Source organism: Kwoniella pini, chromosome 9 (genome assembly GCF_000512605.2).
Source record: "Kwoniella pini CBS 10737 chromosome 9, complete sequence".
NCBI classification, from domain to species: Eukaryota; Fungi; Basidiomycota; class Tremellomycetes; order Tremellales; family Cryptococcaceae; genus Kwoniella; species Kwoniella pini.
In genome coordinates this window covers 924,999-947,220 of record NC_091724.1, presented here as the reverse complement: position 1 = coordinate 947,220, position 22,222 = coordinate 924,999, and the positions used below count along the sequence as shown (strand labels likewise).

Sequence of the window (22,222 nt, the reverse complement as noted above, 5' to 3'; positions counted from 1 at the left end):
TGAATCCTCGTAAATCGCTATATCAAAACTAACTTTGACTAAAGGTGGAGTTGAAGAATATTCATATATCAAGAGGTCTTCTTTTCTTTTCTCTACCTCAATCCGTACTTTCAACTTATCCAATACCTTTCGTATTATCAAAGTTACTTTGGACTGTTTCTGAAAAATCATAACTTCTACGGAAGCGGTAATCGATCTTTCATCTTCATACTGAACATACCACCCCCTTACAAACTTGATTCTCTTCGAGTCCTGCGTTTTGATCCAATTCGACCCCATCCGCCGCTTTCACAATCACAAAGTCAACCTGCAGCCCTGCTGGGTTGTTGTCTTGTGTCCTAGTCATTCTGAAAGGCCACCTTGACGCTTAAAGTTTGTTCGTGGCAACGCATTCTTTACCAAACTCTAAATATTGCCCCCGATGTGAGTTGTTTCTGTATCTCGCTTATGACTCCGAGACCCCATTCAAGTTGTATCCTCTTGATCCGAGATGGCTAGTCTTGCCAGGTATAAGTTGACTACGGTATGACCCAGAGAGCGACCAAAGGATGTCTCCACCTAACATCGATCCCTTTGCCAGATTGCCTTTGATCCTTCTCATCCTTTATGATATTTCTTTCATTCGAGACTCTTGTCTTGTTCCTTTCATGAAGGAATAACATGCTGACGTCGATGTTGATCTTTTTTTCTATTCTGCCTGTCGGTATATTTCACAACGACTCATTCGTCAATGGCTTGACAATCCTACTCTCATACCTTGCCGCTTTCCCCTTGTAACACACTATCTCGATCAATCTATTCGTCAAAATCCATATCCTTCAACGGACATCAATTATGCTCATCCCCTGGATCTTGGTAATGTCCTTTGTCAACGTGATGTCGAGGATAGCATTAACACCAATCTCGCCTCTTTCGTCCACCATTCATCTTTCTTCGTGGCACTTCTTTCCTTTGTTCCCTCATAGCCCCGCAGTCCTCTTGTGCTCTGCTGCTGAGCGAGTGCTGAAACTGGGAGTCATCCGAGTGAGTGAAACAATCTGTGATTCCAGTTACTAGCGTTTCGAGGGGTCGAATCAATAATTGATCTCTTTGACCCAATTGAGTAAAGCTGACGTAGATGAGCTCTTTATCCATATCGCTCTATCATGCCACCTCGACGCTATTGATACCTCCATTATCCTTTATAACGGACCGCCAACAACCCCTCCATTCGGTCGCTTCTTTATCTTTCAACAACAAACAATCTTCATACTGACTTGACCTCTTTTTGTCCTTTCATCTGCTCTCTACGGTACTCCTTGCAGCTCTTCTGTCAAACTTTACTTCTGTCCAATCTTATACCAGCCTTTTTATCATCTCACTCGCAGCCTGCTAGTTTCCTTTTGGTTAAACAACGGCAGAATGGCATCCTCTCTTCTCGACTTCTCTTTCGATGCCGGTCGACCTCAGACCCATCATGGCATTATTGCTTCACCGGCAGGTTCGCCTCGAATACCAAGACCCGCTTCTCAAAGCTCTCTTCACCTTCCACCTAGCAGTAACTACTCGCCTGTGACCGGTCATGAACAGTCGCCTCATCCAATGTCAGCTTACCCAACTCAAAATTACAGATCGTATCTGCCAGCATCGATCTCGCTTTCCGGTCAGAATTTGGTTACAGGCTCATACCCCAGCACTGCCCCACCTGTACCGTTCTATCCGAGCACCACCCCAGTTTATGATACAAGAGGATCGCAACCTATGATCCGAACCGTCAGTCATGCTTACCCTATCAATTCAGCGACTGATGCCACTGTGTCTTCTCGGTACTCATCCTCACCTCATTCCGCCACAGGACAGCTTTTGGACCTTCCATCAACTGCCTCGGGTCAACAAACGAACCCTTACCCAGCTGGTCTAGGTATACAGACCCCTTCATTCAACTTCCAAGGTAGTGAAGATTCCAAACATATTAACCCATCCATCTTTCAACCTAGCGGAAGTTATTCAATGTCGAGATCAACCTCAGGTGCAAGTGATTTCGGTCCTGAGACTACTAGATTGGTTACTCCTGCCTTCGAATATCGACATGATAGATTATCTCCTGCTGAGCAAGATTTACGAAAAGTTTCTGATTCACTCGGCGATCATTCGGTCCTGAATGGAAGAAAATTATGGTCAGGATCGTCAGCTTTCACTCCATCATTCGATCTTCAGCCTCATCAGATTCACCTTGCTCCTCATCCTCAACCTGATAGTACTTTCTTTGGAGGAGCTAGGACGAATTCTTACGGAAATGATCATTTTACCGTATCTGCCGAGAGAGGTGGCGAACAAAAGCCTGATCTATACGCCATGGGTTTCGCTCCTACCGATGCTGATACGGAATACGAACGAGAAAGACAATCTCAGATCATGAATAACAAGAAACTGCTTGAGGATGTGGGTCTCGGTAATCCGTCTTCTGTAAGTCGATTGAAGTTCTAGTGAAGGTAGGAGGAGGCCATTAGCTGACTTGAAGGGTAAACCAGTTCTCGTTCCGTTCCAGAGATGGTGGTCATAATAACGGAGGCAGACCTAGAAAAGCTATTACTCCTTCCAGACGTCTTCGACTAGATGGACCTTGTGAGTATGATAGTGAGCTCCCTAATTGTGACGAGCGAGTATAGTTGACAAGTGATTTACCCGATATAGTACGAGCATCGCCTCGAATTAGGGAGATGGGTCGAAATGTCTCATATGCTCACCTTGACGATGATCGACATGTTGGTGGTAGCGATGATGAAGATGAGTATAGTTCCGATATGGGAGAAGGTGAAGAGGACGAATTCAGACCATCTAAGCGATCAAAGGGATCCAAAGGTGGTTATAGAAGCAAATCAGCGGCTTACAGTGCTCCTAGGGTAAGTCAATCTTCGACTAACACGATGTTATGGCTGACTCACGTCGGATAGATGATGGCCGAACAGACATTATCTCTCTGGGCACTTCTACAAGTCTACACGGAAGTTCCTTATCGATTCCCTTTATTCTACTACACCCTCAACAATGATCTCACCATCAATTCAGATTCCGTACCTTTGATCGGCTCTATTCCGTCCACTTGCACACCTATGGAAAAAGCCGAAACCCTCCGAGGGTTCTATCATCGAGGAAGAAGAGTTTTGGCCCAACTTGATGCTTTCACAGCTCGATGCGACAGAAAGTACGAAGGCCCAGAGCAAAGATGGCCTGAGCTAGATTACCATACCCGGATTGCAGTCAGAGATGTGAGGAGAAAAGTGGTCGAAAGGTGTGAAAATTATAAATATACCAGGAGGGATATTCTTGATAAGTAAGTTGCTCATTAGCTAGACCTCAAGGTTACTTGCTGAGGTATAATGTTCAGATGTCTTGGCAAGAATAAATGGCCACCTATTGATGATGGTATCATTGAATGGCGGGTAGGAATGCAAAATAATGATCCAGCTCATGATTTGATTAATGTGACTCTGACATTACCAACTCCACCACCGCATGAAGCATATAATCAACAAATGCGATACGGTAATATTGGATATTCACCTAGTGCCAGTCTCTCTTCAAACTCAGGTAGAACTATTAAACCTTTCCCAAGTAGATCTAGATTAGGATCATCAGTACCTAGAACAATTAGCATCAATATGGGTGAACCTGAAGAGCATCAATACCTTACCCCTCATACGGGGTACGCAATGTCAGGAAATAATGGACTATACATTAATCCACCTCATTTCACTTCTACGCATAATTCCAACCTGTATACTTCATCAGCTGCACTCCCTCCTCCCCACCCTATGTATGGTGAAGATGAAGTTCCAATGTCGGTTCAAATGCCTTCTTCCGCTCCTGTCAATGCACCGGCTATTTCTCAAGGAGGATTGAATATGACATCTATTCCTTCTTCGACTGTCGATACTCAACCTCCTCCAAATTGGGGAGAGATTGGATTAAGAGGTATGAAGAGATCAAGAAGTACTGAACAGTATGAAAGTCAGATTCAAAATCAGAATCAAGAGAACGATGATCAAGAAGATGATGGAGTTGGATCACCAGAGAGTGAGTAATGGAGATTGAATGGATTGCTGTTGTGTAAAGTTTGAGGAGTATGGATTTGCAAGAAGTGTGAAATTCTGTATTTGTGTTAATAGTTAGAATGATGCAGCATAGTTTGGGAATCAGACTTTATAAAGCATAAACACAAATTGATTTATACATCATCGTTATATATATATATGTGATACCCTTTTCAATTCTGTAAATTAATTTGGTATTTATTCGTTTGATTATTTTATTGTTTTATATGGATTTTTCCTAATATCGAATATAGATAATGTAATATAGAGATATGTCAATTTGATAAGTATATAGTATGTCAATTAAAGAAATAGCTTTACTAAGGAGAGAATAAATAGATGAGAGTTTGTGAAAAGGAAAATGCATATAGTATGTGATTAATAATATGATTTACTTATAAAATGTATTAACGATTTTCATTTAATTGAGAGAGAATATTATATAAAAGAGAATAATAAATTAAAGCAATGATGTCCCATAATATTCTTAACTCATTCGTTTTGAAAATTTGACAAATTAGTTATAATGAATATACCATCCTTCAACCGACTAAAGTTAAAAGTACGTATATGTCTGAATAAAATGATTTTTTTTTTTAATATTGCCCCCCTTTCCCCGTCCGAACATCAATGATTTGACGCAGGCCGTGAATAAAGGGGCGTAAGGTAGATGAATTGGTAAGGATAAAGTGATAGGTATTGTTATTTTTAGTTATCAGTATATTCAATGAGAAGATGAAACTCAGAAACTCAAGGACAGTTCAGTATTGAGGGATCAAGATTTTGATGCAGACGAAAGTATAGCGTATTCTAATAGTTGGATTGACAAGGAGGAACTAATCCGACATATGCTATGAATTACGTAGAATATATTTATGAGCGTCCTTGAGAAATTAGAAGTAGAACAGTGATTATGAATTCAAATTACAAAAAGATAGAAGAAAGAAAGCAATTTAGAATATTGGAAAAATCAGTTACGCTTTTGAAAAAGTTTCGAGGTGCGAGAAATAGTTTGATATTTTACTCCCGCTTTTTAGTAAGGTATGACAAACCACGTGGATGTAAATTGCTTGGCTGATTTTTATTATAGTACAGTAATTTAGTAATATATTCAGGGTAATGGTCCCATGTTGTTGAGTTTTATCGGTTATGAGATTAGTACTAGTCACTAAATGCTGGCGTCATAAAGTATTTATAGTTTAATTGTTATTCCTATCCTAAATGGCATACATAAGTCAAAATCAATATACCAACCTTATCCTCAACACACTCGTCCTCATTGTATTCTCCCATCGTTGTTACTTATACAGGAAGCTTGATATAGCTTCAATTAGATCATCTTCTTAGTCATTCAAACACATACGGATGATCTCTTGAAGTGCCTAATTCGCTTTAATCTCTTCATATTCAAAACGAAATACAACTAAAGTCATAAGTTATATACCATTTCAGCACGGCTGCTCAACTTAATCATTCAATTTAAATCTCTCTGCCTTGTTCAGACTGGTATTCTGGCTTGCTCGAAATGCCCAGTATGCCAGGTATACCTTCTCTAGGTAAGAAATTACCAGAACTCAAAGCTGTAGATCATGCTGCGCAAAATGGTAATACAGAAACAAATGTAGTTGAAGGAGATGTCAATGATGCTGGTTTAGGAGGAATGACAAATGGTATGCAATCTGCGTTTGGAAAAATAGCTAGTTTGGACGCTTTAAAAGGTGCACCTGTTCATGTTAGTGAGATATCCATTTTCTATTATATCCCAAATGTCACCTTGAACAATTCCTAGTTTTGCTTGTTTTGTTCGAAGTTGCGTATTGTGACTAATTTGCTGATTGATTTTACAGACATTTGATCCTGATGCTTCACCAGAACAGAAAGCAGCTTCTAAAGCCCAAGCTAAAGCTTCATTGGGATTACCAAGTTCAGCAACTATAAAAGCTACTTTAGGACAAGTCGGAACTTATGTACCTGGACAAACTAAAAAGGAGGACTTGGATTTAGGTGGTAGAGGTGAGTTGCATTCATCTCACTCCTTTTGGCTTGCCAGCGACTTTCCAATATGATCGTTAGTTCAAAGTACTCACGAACACTGATGATAACCTTGAACCGCTAGCTGTAACCATTGATACCTCCACAAGCAAATCCGCACCTATACCAACAGTCTCCCTTGCAGATGTGGATAGGGCTTCAAGAGCCGAAGGTCAAGGTGCAGGAGAAGTCAGTGTTCACTCTTCGCATGGATGAATACGCCTGCAACATGTAGAATTCACTGACATATGCTTTTACAGCAAGATTTACCGGGTGCTATACCTACAGGTGCCGCGCCTTCTGTTCCAACCTATGTAAGCTCTCTCCTTATTCTCCCGACCCGAACGCAGCTAATAATTGTTTGTGTAGATCAAAACTGGATGGAGACAAGTTGCTGGCTTAGGAAAAGATGATAAGACAGCTGAGGAGAGTAATATACTAGCTGCTTACCTGTGAGCGATTACGCCTCGAATCCAGAGCAATGAAAAGGTTGCTGATTTGCTGTGCTTGCCTCTAGAACTGAGCAGATGTATGGAGCATGGTTCCATAACGCCGGTATTGTGAGTACAGCCACTGATGATCTGTCGGATTACAAAGAAGCCTGATGTGGCTATTTGTAGATCCTCTTCGCAATTCTCTTGACTCGGTTCGTTACCGTCTTTCACCTTGGCTGGGGATGGGTAGTCGTAATTCTCGCCTTCTGCTCTTCATACTACTCCTTGTCTATCTCAAGGACGAGACAGAGGGCTCGAGATGATATACAAAGAGAACTAGTCAAGACCAGACTCGTCACTGAAACGGAGAGTGCTGAGTGGATGAACAGCTTTTTGGAGAGATTCTGGCTGATGTAAGTGTCGAACTTCAAAAACTCACTGTCGGCTATTGGTTTGAGAAACAATTCCGCTAATCGATGAGATAGCTACGAGCCCGTTTTGAGTCAAACCATAATCGCTAGTACCGACGCTGCGCTCGCTGGAGTAGCCCCAGCCGGTGTCGAGAGCATCAGGCTGACCACATTTACTCGTGAGTCAGATGTGAAACGTGCTTTATTACTGTAGCTTACAAAATCCTATTTCAGTCGGAACAAAAGGTCAGTCGGCATCAAGTTCATATTGAATTATGGCTGATGTTTTTACAGCTCCCCGCATCGATTATGTCCGAACATTCCCCAAAACGTGAGCTTGCCTAGCATCCTACTTTCAGGCATATGGCTGACTTGTCCCAGCCCCGAGGACATTGTCATCATGGATTGGGCACTGTCGTTCACACCAAACGATCTTCAAGATATCACCCCTCGACAAGCTGCTAAGCGAGTCAATCCTAAGGTCGTGCTTTCTATCCGAGTTGGTAAGGGTGCCGTATCCAAAGGTATTCCTATTTTACTAGAGGACATGAGCTTTACTGGTAGGATGAGGTGAGCTAGAACATTCTGTACTACCCAGCTGCGACAAAGCTGACTCAGCCTCTTTCAGAATCAAGCTCAAACTCATGACCAATTTTCCCCATATTCAGACTGTCGATATGTCTTTCATTGAGAAACCCACATTCGATTATGTGCTGAAACCCCTCGGTGGTGAAACCTTCGGTTTCGACATAAACAACATTCCAGGCCTTGCACCATTCATCCGGGATCAGGTCCATGCCAATCTGGGCCCGATGATGTACGACCCCAATGTCTTTACTATCGACCTGCAACAACTCTTGTCTGGTACTCCTCTCGACGCTGCCATTGGTGTATTACGTATAACTGTGCTAGATGCTCGGGGTCTCAAAGCTATCAAGTTTGGTGGTGGAGATCCCGATCCATATACTGCGATTGCGCTTGGAGCCAAGCCGGCTATTACGCACACCAAAACCATCCCTTCAACTTCTAACCCATCTTGGCAAGAGACTCACTTCATCCTCCTCAATTCCCTTGCCGACGTCCTCAATTTCAACGTCTTTGACTACAATGATCATCGTCCCGATAATCTCCTTGGTACTGTCTCCCACGAACTCGGTACACTGTCTGAAGATGCGGAACAGGAGGGTATTGTCGGCAAGATCCTTGGCGGTGGGAAAGATAGAGGAGAACTGAGATATGATTTATCGTACTTCCCAGTGCTCAAACCGGAGAAGAACCCCGATGGTAGCCTTGAACCTGTACCCGAGACTGCGACCGGTATCGTCCGACTTACATTACATCAAGCTAAAGATCTCGATATCAATCGGCTGTATGGTAATCTCAGTCCATACGCCAAGGTATTCCTCGGAAATAGTCGAAAGGAAGTACATAAAACCCAGATTCTCAAAAACATGAATCAACCAATTTGGGAGTCTTCTTGCGAGTTCTTGGTGCCTGAAAAAGGGAATAGTGTAGTCACAATCGGAGTTGTCGATGCAAGGGAAATGGCTACAGACGGAGATCTTGGTAAAATAACTGTCAGACTGACCGACCTGTTGGAGGCTAGAGCACGACAACAAGATTGGTTCCCTCTGAAAGGTAGCAAAGCAGGTAAACTTCGATTAACGGCGGAATGGAAACCCGTCGCTATGACTGGATCTGTAGCTGGTGCAGCAGCCTACGTACCACCTATTGGTATATTACGAATTTGGTTGAAGAAAGCAATTGACGTCAAGAATGTCGAAGCTGCCTTAGGAGGCAAATCAGATCCATATGTCAGAGTTATGGGTAACAATAGGGTTTTGGCAAGAACAGAAGTTATCAGCAATAACTTGAACCCGGAATGGGATCAAATCGTTTATGTCCCTGTACATAGTACAAGAGAAAATCTCATTTTGGAGTTGATGGATTATCAGAATATTGGAAAAGACAGAACATTAGGTACTGTCGAAGTTAGAGCGTCTGATTATATCGAGCTTGACGAGACCAACGCACAATACCCTTACAAGTCTATTGGTAAACAAGATAGAAGAGATAAGATCAAATTAGATAAAGCGAATCATTATAAAGGAGATTTATTATATGAAGTCGATTTCAAACCTGCCGTATCGCTTAAGGGTGGGGTGTCGTTCGAAGCTCAGAAGAACGAGTTTGAGATGGCTGCTAAACAAGCTGAACAAGCTGCAATCGATGATGAAGAAGGACCTTCCAGTAGTGATCCTGCAGGGGAGACAACTATCGTCTCCCCCGTCAGTCCTTCGAATGGAATCAACGGACACAAGCCATCCGCATCGATCGGTGCTAATTCGACAGGACAGCCCTCTGAAATCGGCCATAGACCTTCGCAGAGTATTGGGAATACTTCCGTCTTATCAGCTGCCACTGCTCAAACGACCTTGTCTAAGAATGATGGTGCTCTGACTCCCGTGGAAGATGTCGAGAAGGGCGTAAACATGTCAATTGAAGAGATCTTGGCATCCTGTGAGTCCGTTTCAATGAGATTGAGAAGTAAACACGTTACAACTGACTCAATGTCATTATATTCAGCTTCTGGTGTATTGGTATTCCAGGTTATTTCGGGGCAACTAGCTAAAAAGGGTTCATTGGAAGTGATGTTTGATGACGGGTATTGGCCAAGTTTCACATCTGGTAAAGCTAGGAGTAATCATCCTACATGGGATCAGGTGAGTTAAGCTTGCTGCAGTTGGATTGGGCAGAAGTGGACAGCTTATGAACTCTTCGCCTATGCAGGTTGGAGAGGGCTTCATCCGAGAATTGGATTTCAGCAGGACGTGGTTGAGAATCAATGCATCGGATGAAAATGATGATGACGATATTGTAGCGGAATATAAGTGCGAGACGAAGGAATTCTTAGACCAATGTATAGTAGGTATTTCATCCTTAATTCCTCTTGAGCTAATTGGCAAAGCTGACTTGTATTACGATGACAGCGAACTCCTTCAGACTTCGTTCTCACACGATCTGATGGATCGCACAGGTCTATTGTGACAATAGCTGCTCGATTTGTTCCCGTGAATATCGAACTTGAAGCTCGAGAGAGCATCAATAGTGAGTCAGTCATAATTGATCATTTGCACTTCAAGCTGACATCCGTCTTCAATAAGATATGGGTATCCTGCGAGTTGACGTGCTCAGCGCTAAAGGCTTACATGGGGCTGACCGAAGCGGAAAGAGTGATGTGAGTAATGCTTTGACTGATCTCAAGGTAAAATAGCTCAACGGATTCATGACAGCCTTACGTCGTCTTCCATTTGAACGATATGAAAGTTTTCAAATCTGACACTAAGAAGAAGTACGTTGATTGAGTACACCTCATATGTGTTATTGTTAGCTGACTTGAATTTTTGTCTACAGGACTTTGTCGCCTGTTTGGAACGAAAGTTTCGAAGTTATGATTCCGTCTAGGGTTGCGGCGAAATTCAGATTTGAGATCAATGATTGGGATAGGGTGAGTCAAATGAGCTGGTATCCACTTCTAGATATGTCGAATACGAAAGCGCGATGGCTGGAACAAGCGGAACAAAGCTGACATGTTAAAATATCACAGGTTGGAAGCGCTACCCCCATCGGAAGTGGTGTCATCAACTTAGCCGATCTTGAGCCATTCGAATCCGCCGATTTGACATTACCTGTGGTCTCGGAAAAGCATGGTGAAAAAGGAAGCCTGAGCGTCAGGGTTATGTTCCAACCTGAAAGTGAGTAACAAGCTTGATTAAGGTGTGACTCCGATATTGCTCACTGACGCTCCTAACTTTCGTAGTCATTGCTCGAACACGGCAAAAGACATCTACCTTTTCTCAAGCGGGCCGAGTGGTGACTACCATTGGAGGCGTGCCTCTGGGAGTAGGTAAAGGGGTCGTTCATGGTGGAGGAGCTGTGATAGGTGGAGTTGGTCATGGAATAGGAAGTATAGGAGGATTCGCCGGAAGAAGGGTTGGACTTATCAAGAAAAAAGATAAATCCGGTAAAGAAGTCATAGTTGAACAACCTGAACCTACTGCCGATCCTTCCGGATTTGATATTCCAGCTGGACAAGTATCTGATCCTACAGATGAAGTTCTTGCAGCCGGTGGTATGACCGGAGGAGTTCCAGGACCTAAAGCTACTACCCTGCCAGTGGGTGAAGGTACCGCGCCATCAGAACCTGGTACTTTAGCTGTCACTGTCGTTAGCGCGAAAGACCTCAAAGCTGGAACAAAGCCTTACGTGCAAATAAAATTGGGTGGAAAGGTACATAAGACTGATCATGTGAAAAGCGCTACCCCCGAGTGGTGAGTCCGAATGGTCGGCCTCCTAGTCCTGCAAGCTGGGGATACTGATCTAAGATTGGGTAGGGACGAAACTTTCAATTTCAATGTTGCTCCAGGAACCACCTCATTCAACGTGTCTGTATATGGTGAGCCACAACCTACGAATTGATTGCTATACGTTTATCGAAAATGTGCTGACAATAATTGCTTTATTTGTGTTTAGACCACCATACTTTAGGTAAAGATATAGAATTGGGTTTAGCAGAAGTAGACATATTCAGACACATTCAACCTGCTATTCCTAATGCGGATGTATGGGTAGAATTAGGATCAGGAAATGGCTTATTGAAATTAAGACTTGATTGGAATACTGGAATTTCTTCAAATAACAATAATGGAATTGGAAAAGTTAGAAATAGAACACCAAGTATATCAAGTAGTAAAGTTGGTGCTGGGCCTGAATCAAGTCCAAGTAAATTTAGTATGAAAAGTAAAAGGAAATCTAGTGTAGATAAAACTCCTACATTGGAAGATTAATGATTTGGATATTGTGTTTCGCTTCTGTCGTTTAGATTTTGATTTAGATTAATGATCCCGTGTCCGAGAGCTAGTTTGGGCTTATTTGAATATCTGGCAGATAACCCGATATAATGATAATGAATAGAATTATACTTTTGAGTGATACATACAAGTACTTTGTTATAGTCTCCTAGACAAGTGATCTAGACATGATATCACATATTAGCTATTTGATGTGGGTATTGGTAATTTCCCACTATCCATAAAAATAATATAATCCTCCAATTTCCAGTCCTTCTGAGAATGACTTGAACTATTTTTATCTTGTTGCTGATCATTATTGACCATAGGTAATAATTTCTCAGCATCTACATCAATTATCATAGGTTCGTCTTCTTCTTCTTCTTCATCACCGCCAAATAAATCATCATCATCATCATCAACATCATCATCAGCAGCATCATTATCCTTTTCTTTTTCTTTTTGTTTTCCATTTGCATTTTCCAATAAATGTTGATCATCCTCTTCATCATCATCTTCTTCCTCTTCACCTATACGCATTGTCCAATCAATTTCTTCTTTTTGCTTTTCAATTTCACGTTTTATATTTAAAATTTTATTATTTTCTTTATTTAAACGTAAATTTAATTGTTTTTTTAAATTTTCTAATTCAAATTCATTTAATTTTTTTAATTCTTCTAAATTATGATAAGTATTATTATTATTATTTTCATAATGAGAATGAGAATTCGATTCAGAATCAGATTTTTTAATAATTGAATTTGTTTGAAATGAAGATGTTGTTGTTGTTGTTGTTGATAATAATTGAGTATTTATAACTTGTAAAAAAGTTTCATTTAAAAAAGGTGAAGAAATTTCTTCTTCAGAATTAATTGAAATTGAATTTAAAGGATGAATTAAATATTCAGATAATGATTTATTATTTCCTTTTATATTGGTAGAAGAAGAAGAAGGTATTAAATAATTTGTTAATGAATTTATACGACCTAATAATAATGAATAACGTTGTAATAAATTATCCCTAATTCATTATTTTTCAAATTTAAATTTAGTTTTTTTTTTTTTTTTTTATAATTTAACATTATTTATTATTAATATAATTTTTTTAAGTTACTTACCAACTTGGTAATGTACCTTCTGTATAACCTGATCCAATTAAATTTCTTAAATTATCAATATCATTTATTGTTGTAGTTAAACGTGGTATTAATGTATTTATAGATGATAATGGTATTGAAGTTTGTATAGGTGGATGATATTCTGTTGAAGGACCTGAAGCTATTGATCGACCTTGCATTTTTGAAATATATGAATTTGGTATTTCAATGTGATGCTGATGATTTAATTCAGACAGAGTTGGAATGATCGAAATGGTCTAGAGATAGTAGTGAATGTAGTGTGATTTTATGAAGAATTCCCAGCTTCATTATGATGCAACTGTGCGTGTTCAATAAAGGCAGGGTTCCGACGGAAGGCAACGATTGAGCGAAGGAAATTGACGCGAATACGAATGAGCAATGTTTACAATATTCATGAATCTATCGGTAGTCTCATCTAGGCTCACCTGGACCTGTAGAAGACACCGAGGAGGACAGTAAAGATCATGCAGCAGCTGCTCAGTGAGTGAGGCCTTCTTACTGTCCACTCAGGGAGACTGAAGCCTTTGCGTCCCGAGTCAAGGAGCTGACCTATTGAGACAGATCCCTTCGCTCAAAAATACCCAGAAGCGGTTGATTCAACACTCTCCTCGCAGGGTGTTTCGATTTCATTTAATCCTTATGGTCCGTTTGCAGGACATTATCTAGCAGTAGGTGGTAATGATGGAATAGTAGAAATTTGGGATGTAGAAACGAGGGGTATGATCAGAATGTTAGAAGGTCATGTGAAAGCCGTTGGCGGATTAAGGTGAGTATATTGATTCTCGTCGAGTTTACCATGTCATATACTCATAGAAAAATTTTGACTTGATAGTTGGTCAAGAAATAATCGATATCTTTTAACTTCCTCTTTAGACTCAACAGCTATAATTTGGGATTTATCAATACTATCTCATCCATATCTTCAACCTAAAACTCCTGCTGCTTCTTCTTCCTCCTCCGCCTCAGCGTCATCATCAAAACCCTCATCATCTTCTCCTAGAATACATACAATTCGATTTGATGCACCTGTATCAACAGCAGTATTTCATCCGAGAAATAGTAAGATAATACTGGCTACTCTAACTTGTGGAGAAGTAGTACTGGTAGATTTGAGAGACGGAAGTAGGCGGATTTTGCAAGATGTAATCGATGGTGAAGAAGAGGTGAACGAGATACAGCCTAGGAAAAAGTGAGTCATGCTTTTGCAATTTGTTTGTTTTTGCGAATGGTCATTGTTTCTCTAATACTGATACTGAATTTTTGCTTTTTTATTGTAGGGTATCTATGGCTTGTGCTGTCTTTTCACCGTGCGGCTCAAGGATATATACTGGTACTACCAATGGTATGCTACTTGTAATAGATCCAGTATCTCGATCTGTGAATTAATCATCATAATTTCTGGTGAAAAATTTCTGCTGACTGAGACGGTGAATGACAGGTCATACAACGAGTCAGAGTCGCAAATTCATCTTTGAAGCAAATTCGTTTTGATGCATCAGGATAGTGAATTCCTTTTTTTGAAAAAATTCCCTGTCCCTTGAGTATCAAAGCTAATTATAACATCGGGTATAGTAATATAATTACCTCAGCATCTGATAGAGCTTTACGTATTTTATCAGTTGATCCACTTACATCAAATTTAACACCTTTACATAGATTTCAAGATTTAGTTAATCGTACACCATGGAATGCTATAGGTTTTTCAGGTGATGGAGAATATGTAATGGGTGGTGCAGGTCATAAAATGGCACATAATGTTTTTATATGGGATAGAGAAACAACAGTTTTAATAAAAGTATTAGAAGGTCCAAAAGAACCTTTAATAGATTGTGATGTGAGTTTTTTTCTTTTTTTTTCTTTTTTAAAATCTTCATTAAATATATATAAATTTTCTGATTTAATTGATAAATTTCAAAAACCATTTTTTGTTTTTTTTTTAAAAAAATAGTGGCATCCAACTCGTCCTGTTATAGCATCTATAGCTACTTCAGGTGATATACATATATGGCAAACTTCAAGTCCTGATAATTGGGCTGCTTTCGCACCTGGTTTTGAAGAATTAGAAGAGAATATAGAGTATGATGAAAGGGAAGATGAATTTGATATTGTTAGTTATATTTTTAAAAATGTCAAACTTCTTTTTAAATCTTTACAGAGGAATTTAACTCAATACAATGAATTATTACGAAATAATATTGCTAATCAATCACTTTATTTCTGTTTTAGGAAGATGAAACAGATTTGGCAAGACGTAAAAATTTGGAAGAAGATCTCGAAATTGACGTTTTGAGTATACCTAATGATTATCCAGCTGCACCAAATCCTTTAATAAATATACCTTCAACATATCTGATAAGCGAAGAAACAAAAGAAGAAGGTGAGAAATGTATAAGAGCGATACAAGACGTGATGGATTGGGCAGATAGAGATGGTGATGATGATACGTGGACTGGATTTTGGATGAGTTTGGATTTAGATGAAGAATTAGGTGAAGATGATGAAAATGGAATGGATTGATCGTGACTTGCTCATGCTTAAGGCCAAGGGAGAATATGAGACAGGAGGCATACATGTATATTACATCATCAAAGGTAGAAGTCTACTTCTTATGGTATCTATATGTATAAGGTATTGAAATGTGAAGCACCCAATATGGGGTCTGATGATCAGATATCGTTGGGTCCAGGCGGGTTCCCTTGACTTCTTCTCTTACTCTCATCTGAATATGAATAAATCATCAGTTCACATCATACACTGATCCTCATCTGTACAGATAAGATGAATACTTACAAGCTTTATAAGCTGCATTCAGGGTTTCTTCCTTTTCCTTCTCCGCAGCTGAAGTAGGATGAGGGGGCACTGGAGGTTTCTCTTGCGTAGTGGGTCTAGGAGGGACTGTTGGTGCAGCTGCAGGAGTGGAAGCGGATTGACTGTGGACCGGTCTAGGAGGTACGTCGGGTTTTGCTGAGCTCGATGATGACGTACTACCAGCAGCAGCATCGCGTTCTTTAGAAGCAGGCGTTTCAACTTTGACGAAATCTTCTCCTGGTGGCGATTCTTCGTCTTTCTTGATAGCCAAGTAGGCCTATCATGAAGAAAATCAGTCGGTTCATTTTCCTTTGAATTGATTATTTAAGCCATTGATGTAGCTCACCTCAGCCATCAAGCCTAAGGCATGTGCTCGAAGATGTAATTTCTCTCTGGATACTGACGGCTCAGTCAAAACTTTTTCGCAAGTCTCTCTGACAACACTCTCAACTTCCAACTTGGCACCCTACAAGCCATTTTGTGTTAGGTTCCAAGAATCATTTCTGAAAGGACCGGATCAATAAATGTAGCTCACCTTCCACAGTGTCCGTATACCTTGTTCTGCAGCTTGTTCTTCCAATTTCCTCAAATCCGCTGGTGACATACCGCTCTGTTCAGCTTGTTGCAATTTATCAAAGACAGCTTTGAGCTCCAGGGCAGATCGAACAGTGGAGACTCTATCTCAAATCAGTCAGCTCTTCTTCACCAGATGACCGATGTACACCAGCAATATAACCTACGTATCACCCATAACGTTGAATGTATTCTTCGCACCATGGAACCAACCGAGAGGAGCAAATTGAGATGAAGCCTAAAAGCACATGTAAGTGAATGAAGTCATTCCTACGATCCAGCCCTCCTACCATATGTTGTGCAGACTTGGCTTGGTATGCCCTTCCAATCGCATTTAGAAGCTCTGTACCATAACTTTCTTCTTTGAGGTCTCTGCAGTGGGGTCTAATCAATTCATAAAATCACATAGTTTAAATAGGTGGGATCACTTACTCAGCTTCAAGCCTGCAAATTTCCTGAAAAGTAAAGTACGTTTTATCAGCATTTGTTTTTTTTTGGCCGAGCTGACTCATTGAAGAAGTATCTAATAAGACTTACTCTGAAACTTGCTCCGACTAACTTATCTTCTACACCTTTAGCAGCCTCTGTAAATATATTTAATTTATTAATTAAATTTTTAGCTAATTTATCTACTCTTTCTCTTCTAACTTTTGCTTTTTCTTCAGCTACAGCTCTATCTCTTAACATTTTTCGTTGAATTGCATCTGGAGTCATCATTGGTTTACCTGTTGGACTAATCATAAAATCTCCAGATTCTTGTTGTTCATGTTGTTGTTGAAAAGCATCTTTCATATCTTTACCTAAAACATTTTGGGAAAAAAAAAATTAAAGAGAATAAGTTAAAAGGTATATAATTTCCCCTATAATTGAAAAAAAAAAGACTTACCAATACTAATTTGACCTATTAAATCTTCAAATCTATCACCACCAAACATTTTACCAAAAACTTCTTCTGGATCTTGAAATCCACCTGCAGGTTCATTACCATTACCACCTAAACCACCTCCATTTTTTTGACCAAATTCATTATATTTTTTTCTTAATTTTGAATCTGAAAGTATTTGATATGCAACTGAAATTTGTTTAAATTTTTCTTCTGCATCAGGATCATCTCTATTTTTATCAGGATGAAATTTAATTGCTAATCTTCTATATGCTTTTTTAATTTGTTCAGTTGTACATTGACTATCTAATCCTAAAATATCATAATATGCTAAATCTATTGGATTTTTATCACTTCCTATACCATTTCTTTTACTTGATTCTCTTGAATTAGATGATGATGAATTATTATTGTTATTAAATGGATTAGAATTATTATTATATGAAGAAGAAGAAGAAGAAGAAGAAGGTTTAGGTTGAGGATGTGTAAAGAATTGTTTACACCTATAAAAATTATGAATATCTTTTTAATTTGAAAAATATGAATGAGACGTTGAAGTGATGAATATAACTCACCCTGAACATCTGACTCGTAAAGTACCGATAAATGTAGGTGGTACAATATATTCTTGTTGAGATTTACATGATGGACAATCTGCTGGAATATAATTACCCCTCGGACGAGAATCTACAATTGTAGACATAGCGCCGGTGTTGTTATTGAAGTCGAAGCAAGTATAAATGATATGATCGGATCGGTTGAGCTATTCGCCAAGAGTGTCGTTAAGATGGTTGAAGATATCCAATTGGTAGTTGTTGATAAATTGTTTAATTCCAAAGTGCAAGATAATTTGACGTTATCTAAGAATGGGACTGTCGATCAAATGCACCGCTAAATGATAAATGAAGCAGAGTGACGATGACGTCGAATTTTACATAATTGAGTGGCGCGACTGGTTTCAAAGCACTATGGAATGGATTTATACATTTACATAAAATAGAACAGCATGTATACTAAACTATATGATTCATGTAAAGCTATAATGACCGTACGACGAAATGTCATAACCGAATTCCATTTAGTACATGAATATGAGAGCTAATAGAGATAAGCTATATTGAAAATGTCCCTTGATAGATAAGTGAAGAATCCAATCAAATATCCCTCAACCTTAAAATCAAACTCTTTTACCCTCCCACAATGATTTGATGTGTACTTATACCCACCTTGAAGATTTCTTTGGAGTATTATTCCCGCCATTACCTAAACCCATACCTTCCGCAGCCTTGTGATAAACATCATCATCTTGATCCCCTTCATCTACATTTCCATGATAAGCAGCATATGGATCTTGAGCATACATTCCACTTTTACCTCTTTGATTATCCGGTGCATATGGATCTTGAGAGATTGAATACCTTTGATTTTGATTAGCTTGTACATTAGTTGAGAAATTTCCATCATTGTTTGGTGAACCTAAAGCTACACCCCATTCACCTGATGTAGCTCTATTTCCACCTATCGAGTTATCAATATTTCCTCCGGATGAATAAGAAGGAAGGTTATTGGGTGGAGCAAGATGTTCCATTTTTTGATCGTGGTTGTACTGTGCTGCTTCAGCAGCTTTTGCAAGTGCTAAAGGTGAAGGTTTTTTAGGTTGATGTCTTAAATTTGGATCAACAGATGCATTAGCAGCTGCACTATCAGCTAAATTCATTCTTGCTTGTGCACGCTTTGAAGATTTTTCATTCCTTGGTGGTGCAGGAGAAGATATTTTCGATGATTCTTCTTGACTAGGTGGTAAATCAGGTACAGCAGAATTCGTACTTGAGAAAGGATTTGAAGGGTTTGATGAATCGTTTGATTTTGCTCGACTATGTCCATATACTTGACGAGGGTCATATCCTTGCTGTTGCTCTTGCTGTTGTTGTTGTAATAATGGTTGTCCATATTGATCATATGAATATTGTTGTTGATCTAAAGTAGGTTGAGTAGAATATCCAAATGCTCCTCCTCCATTTTCTACTTGATTAAGTTGTTGTGGTGGTTGAGATAATTCAGAATAACCATAACCTCTTTCTTTATATGGATCTTGAGTTGCTGCATGTTTAGGTAAAGCAGGTACAGGTGGTATGAAACCTTTTTCATTTATTGGAGATTTTTTTCCACTTGAAGGTGGTGTACGTGTAGAAGAAGAAACAGATGGTCTACCAGATTGATTCTGTTGTTGTCTTCTTTTTCTTCTTTGTCTAGCTTCCCATGCTTCTCTACGTTCTCTTTTCACTTTACGTGTCCACCATAACCATATACCAAATCCTGCCAAGGCTAAAGCCATTCCACCTATCAAAGCTGGAATAGCAATCTTTATTGGAAATCCAGATGATGAGGATGTGTTGGAAGATGAATCATCGGTACTGTTCTTTGTCACCGATAAAGTCACGTATGTTTGTCGTTTATCGAGTATAGGAAGACTTAAAGGAGGCGAAGTTGGGATAAGAGGGAGAGGAGGGAGAGCAAAGGTCAGTGTGGGGGATAATGGAGTAGGAGGGGCCATATTGGTATTGTGTACGACTGATTGATTGAATGGTCGCTCGTCAGCGACACTTATACTGGATACACATCATCAGACTATGCTGGTTGTGAACGGAGAACTATGCGAGTCCATCGAAATCTGATCGTCCAGGAATCCACGTCGCTTGCCAAATTTCCTGCTTTCACTGATCTCCTTGATCAGACGCCTCGACTCAACGACCTGATCCGTGGATAAAACAGCAAATTCAAGTACTTACGCTTTGTCTCCGATGATGAAGCCAATAGTAACGCGTATTTGGTATTAAACTGATCAAGTCTTCTTGTGATTTTAATATACCAAGGAGTCTAATCGTCCAACAGGAAGGTATTTCTTAATTCTCTTCACGGACTCCTGCAAACTATTTAATTGCTTTCGTGCGGTAGTTAAGATAATTCTCGAATTTTGGTAAAAGAGCGTATTGAATTTGAGACGGAAACGCGTAATGAAAGGCTTTAATGAGTTTCAATTTGGTTCGTTCGAAAAGGTTTGAATTATTGAAGAGAATGTCTAATACATCGATTTGGTTTTTCTAGCGATTAATGACTTGGGAAACAATTATAGCATCCAGCAAGGATTAAGTTAAAAGGAATAATTGGAAAATCATATAAACATCTCTATGGTAAAAGCCAAGAATCAAAGACGCGGAGGAATTGATTACTTGGTAATAAAATATAGGACCAAACAAAAACAATACCGGAAAGACAGGGTATATCATTCAGGGTTTCATTTAACCATTATAATAAAAGGTACGCACATTACGGAGTCATCAGTGGGGAAGAAAGAAAATAAGAGTGTGTTTTGATGGAGGACGAGGACTTTAGGCATGTGGCGAATTGATTCAGCGATATTGAAATGTTCATGAATGAAAGATGCATATTTAAATTGTATACACCAGAGTATCCTAGATTGAAAGTTCACTTAAAACTCCAGCTGCTAATGGTTAGAGCGATCAAAAGCAAGCAGAGTCATCAAATATCATAACATGTCACACGCTATTCCCGCTCTATATATCTAAATTGCGATGAAGACGGTGAACTAGGCGCAAGAGAAAATACTAATATACAACAAATAGAAATGAGAATAAATCATCCAAATCGAAGCTATATTCCAGAAGGCCGTATTGACAAGACTTATGTTGATAGTTTTCGAAAAGATAAGTGACTATCAAAATTCTTCTTAGTCCGACTAATCCACATTCATACCCATTCCCATACCACCTTCAGCAGGTATCAATCTACTTTCTTTTTTCTTTTTACTTGCTCCTCCAGCTTTATCAATTTGTTGTTGTGCCATTAATTTTCTTGATGCAGCACGAACTTTGATTTTTTCTCTGATTTTTTCTTTTTCTTCCAAATTTGGTGTAGTTTTAGATTTAGGTTGTACCAATTCAATATGTTTTTCAATTGACAATGCTGCTTCTCTTGCATTTTTAGCTGTGTTACCAGACATTCTGTAATAAATATCAATATTAGCATTTGATATAATGAAAATAAGAAATCTCTAAAATATGATTTCTCAGAAAAGATATGACTCACCTGTTTTTCCAGAATGCTTTTTCTCTCTTTGCTCTAATTTCAGCTACCCTCTCCATAGCTTTGAGAGTAGTAGCAACGAGTTCTCGGTCATATCGAACAGGTACATTCCTTCGTTTTTCGAATTCGTACACGTTGTCCTGTTGGCCAGAAAGTAGAAAGGGTCAACATTATTTTACTTTTATGATGACGAGAAAGTCATATCATTCTGATGAATGTAAAGCGTAGGAGAAAAAAGGGTGTAAAGGGAAAGAGCGAAGAAGGGTAGGGTACAAGGAGCGAGAAGGGAAAGAGGACAAGACAAGAGGAGAAAGAATCCATCCATATATCCATATATCGATGGAAGGCAAAAATCATGAATGTATAGATGAATCAGATCACTCACCACAACCATTTCTTTCCCATTTGCTCTTCTGAAAGCTTTTGTCCATCTGACTTTTCTAGGATTTCTCTTCATTTTGAAATTTTTATGACATTTTGAAGAACAAAATCTAAAACATTTCGCATCATTTCTGACGAACATCGTTCCATGTCCTGGATAAACATTTGCTGAACAGAAATAACATTTTTCAATACGCATGATGAATGATTATTAAATTTGAGGTATATATATATATGATTTGTATAACAAAGACTTTATATATCAAAGTAGTGAATTGATTAATAAATCTAATGAAATAAATTAAAGGTTGAATGAAAGCTTGAAAAATCCAAAAACACCGATTATTGAAGGATAAAATTCAATAAATTGATTAAAAGAATAAAATTTAAATGATACTTGACATTCCACATGGTAGTCACGCTAAGCTTTTTTAACATCCCTTAAAAAGCTTAAGCTAAAATCTCAAATACCCTAAGTACTGTTTTTATTTTATCCGATTACGGAAAACGCGGTCAGTGCCGTTAGACTAGTAGCC

At 39.1% G+C, this 22,222-nt stretch overlaps 7 protein-coding genes across 7 annotated transcripts; 3 read left to right on the top strand and 4 right to left on the bottom strand.

Moving 5' to 3' along the window:
• Window positions 1-1,401: 1,401 nt before the first annotated feature.
• On the top strand, window positions 1,402-4,064 carry I206_106603 (uncharacterized protein; the record flags this gene model as incomplete). The annotated part of the gene is made up of 5 exons (XM_019159200.1): window positions 1,402-2,445; window positions 2,511-2,604; window positions 2,674-2,882; window positions 2,934-3,313; window positions 3,368-4,064. The coding sequence occupies 5 exons, from the start codon at window positions 1,402-1,404 to the stop codon at window positions 4,062-4,064; spliced, it is 2,424 nt and encodes an 807-aa protein (XP_019007872.1).
• A 1,534-nt stretch (window positions 4,065-5,598) lies between these two features.
• On the top strand, window positions 5,599-11,795 carry I206_106602 (uncharacterized protein; the record flags this gene model as incomplete). The annotated part of the gene is made up of 22 exons (XM_019159201.1): window positions 5,599-5,805; window positions 5,921-6,086; window positions 6,190-6,293; window positions 6,365-6,418; window positions 6,474-6,556; window positions 6,622-6,664; window positions 6,725-6,951; window positions 7,024-7,145; window positions 7,243-7,279; window positions 7,330-7,518; window positions 7,577-9,468; window positions 9,535-9,671; window positions 9,739-9,873; window positions 9,939-10,056; window positions 10,113-10,186; window positions 10,242-10,300; window positions 10,363-10,456; window positions 10,556-10,703; window positions 10,769-10,896; window positions 10,957-11,279; window positions 11,343-11,404; window positions 11,482-11,795. The coding sequence occupies 22 exons, from the start codon at window positions 5,599-5,601 to the stop codon at window positions 11,793-11,795; spliced, it is 4,716 nt and encodes a 1,571-aa protein (XP_019007873.1).
• Window positions 11,796-11,999: 204 nt separating this feature from the next.
• On the bottom strand, window positions 12,000-13,095 carry I206_106601 (uncharacterized protein; the record flags this gene model as incomplete). The annotated part of the gene is made up of 2 exons (XM_019159202.1): window positions 12,000-12,819; window positions 12,917-13,095. 2 exons carry the CDS (start codon window positions 13,093-13,095, stop codon window positions 12,000-12,002), a joined length of 999 nt encoding a protein of 332 aa, XP_019007874.1.
• A 306-nt stretch (window positions 13,096-13,401) lies between these two features.
• On the top strand, window positions 13,402-15,454 carry I206_106600 (uncharacterized protein; the record flags this gene model as incomplete). The annotated part of the gene is made up of 8 exons (XM_019159203.1): window positions 13,402-13,417; window positions 13,499-13,703; window positions 13,770-14,126; window positions 14,215-14,314; window positions 14,376-14,440; window positions 14,510-14,771; window positions 14,886-15,044; window positions 15,164-15,454. 8 exons carry the CDS (start codon window positions 13,402-13,404, stop codon window positions 15,452-15,454), a joined length of 1,455 nt encoding a protein of 484 aa, XP_019007875.1.
• Window positions 15,455-15,603: 149 nt separating this feature from the next.
• Window positions 15,604-17,904, bottom strand: I206_106599 (uncharacterized protein; the record flags this gene model as incomplete). The annotated part of the gene is made up of 10 exons (XM_019159204.1): window positions 15,604-15,656; window positions 15,728-16,022; window positions 16,092-16,211; window positions 16,281-16,422; window positions 16,486-16,556; window positions 16,609-16,690; window positions 16,751-16,773; window positions 16,856-17,118; window positions 17,205-17,704; window positions 17,777-17,904. The coding sequence occupies 10 exons, from the start codon at window positions 17,902-17,904 to the stop codon at window positions 15,604-15,606; spliced, it is 1,677 nt and encodes a 558-aa protein (XP_019007876.1).
• A 513-nt stretch (window positions 17,905-18,417) lies between these two features.
• On the bottom strand, window positions 18,418-19,755 carry I206_106598 (uncharacterized protein; the record flags this gene model as incomplete). The annotated part of the gene is made up of 1 exon (XM_019159205.1): window positions 18,418-19,755. One exon carries the CDS (start codon window positions 19,753-19,755, stop codon window positions 18,418-18,420), a length of 1,338 nt encoding a protein of 445 aa, XP_019007877.1.
• Window positions 19,756-20,958: 1,203 nt separating this feature from the next.
• On the bottom strand, window positions 20,959-21,885 carry I206_106597 (uncharacterized protein; the record flags this gene model as incomplete). Its single annotated transcript, XM_019159206.1, has 3 exons — window positions 20,959-21,223; window positions 21,309-21,445; window positions 21,691-21,885. 3 exons carry the CDS (start codon window positions 21,883-21,885, stop codon window positions 20,959-20,961), a joined length of 597 nt encoding a protein of 198 aa, XP_019007878.1.
• Window positions 21,886-22,222: the final 337 nt, after the last annotated feature.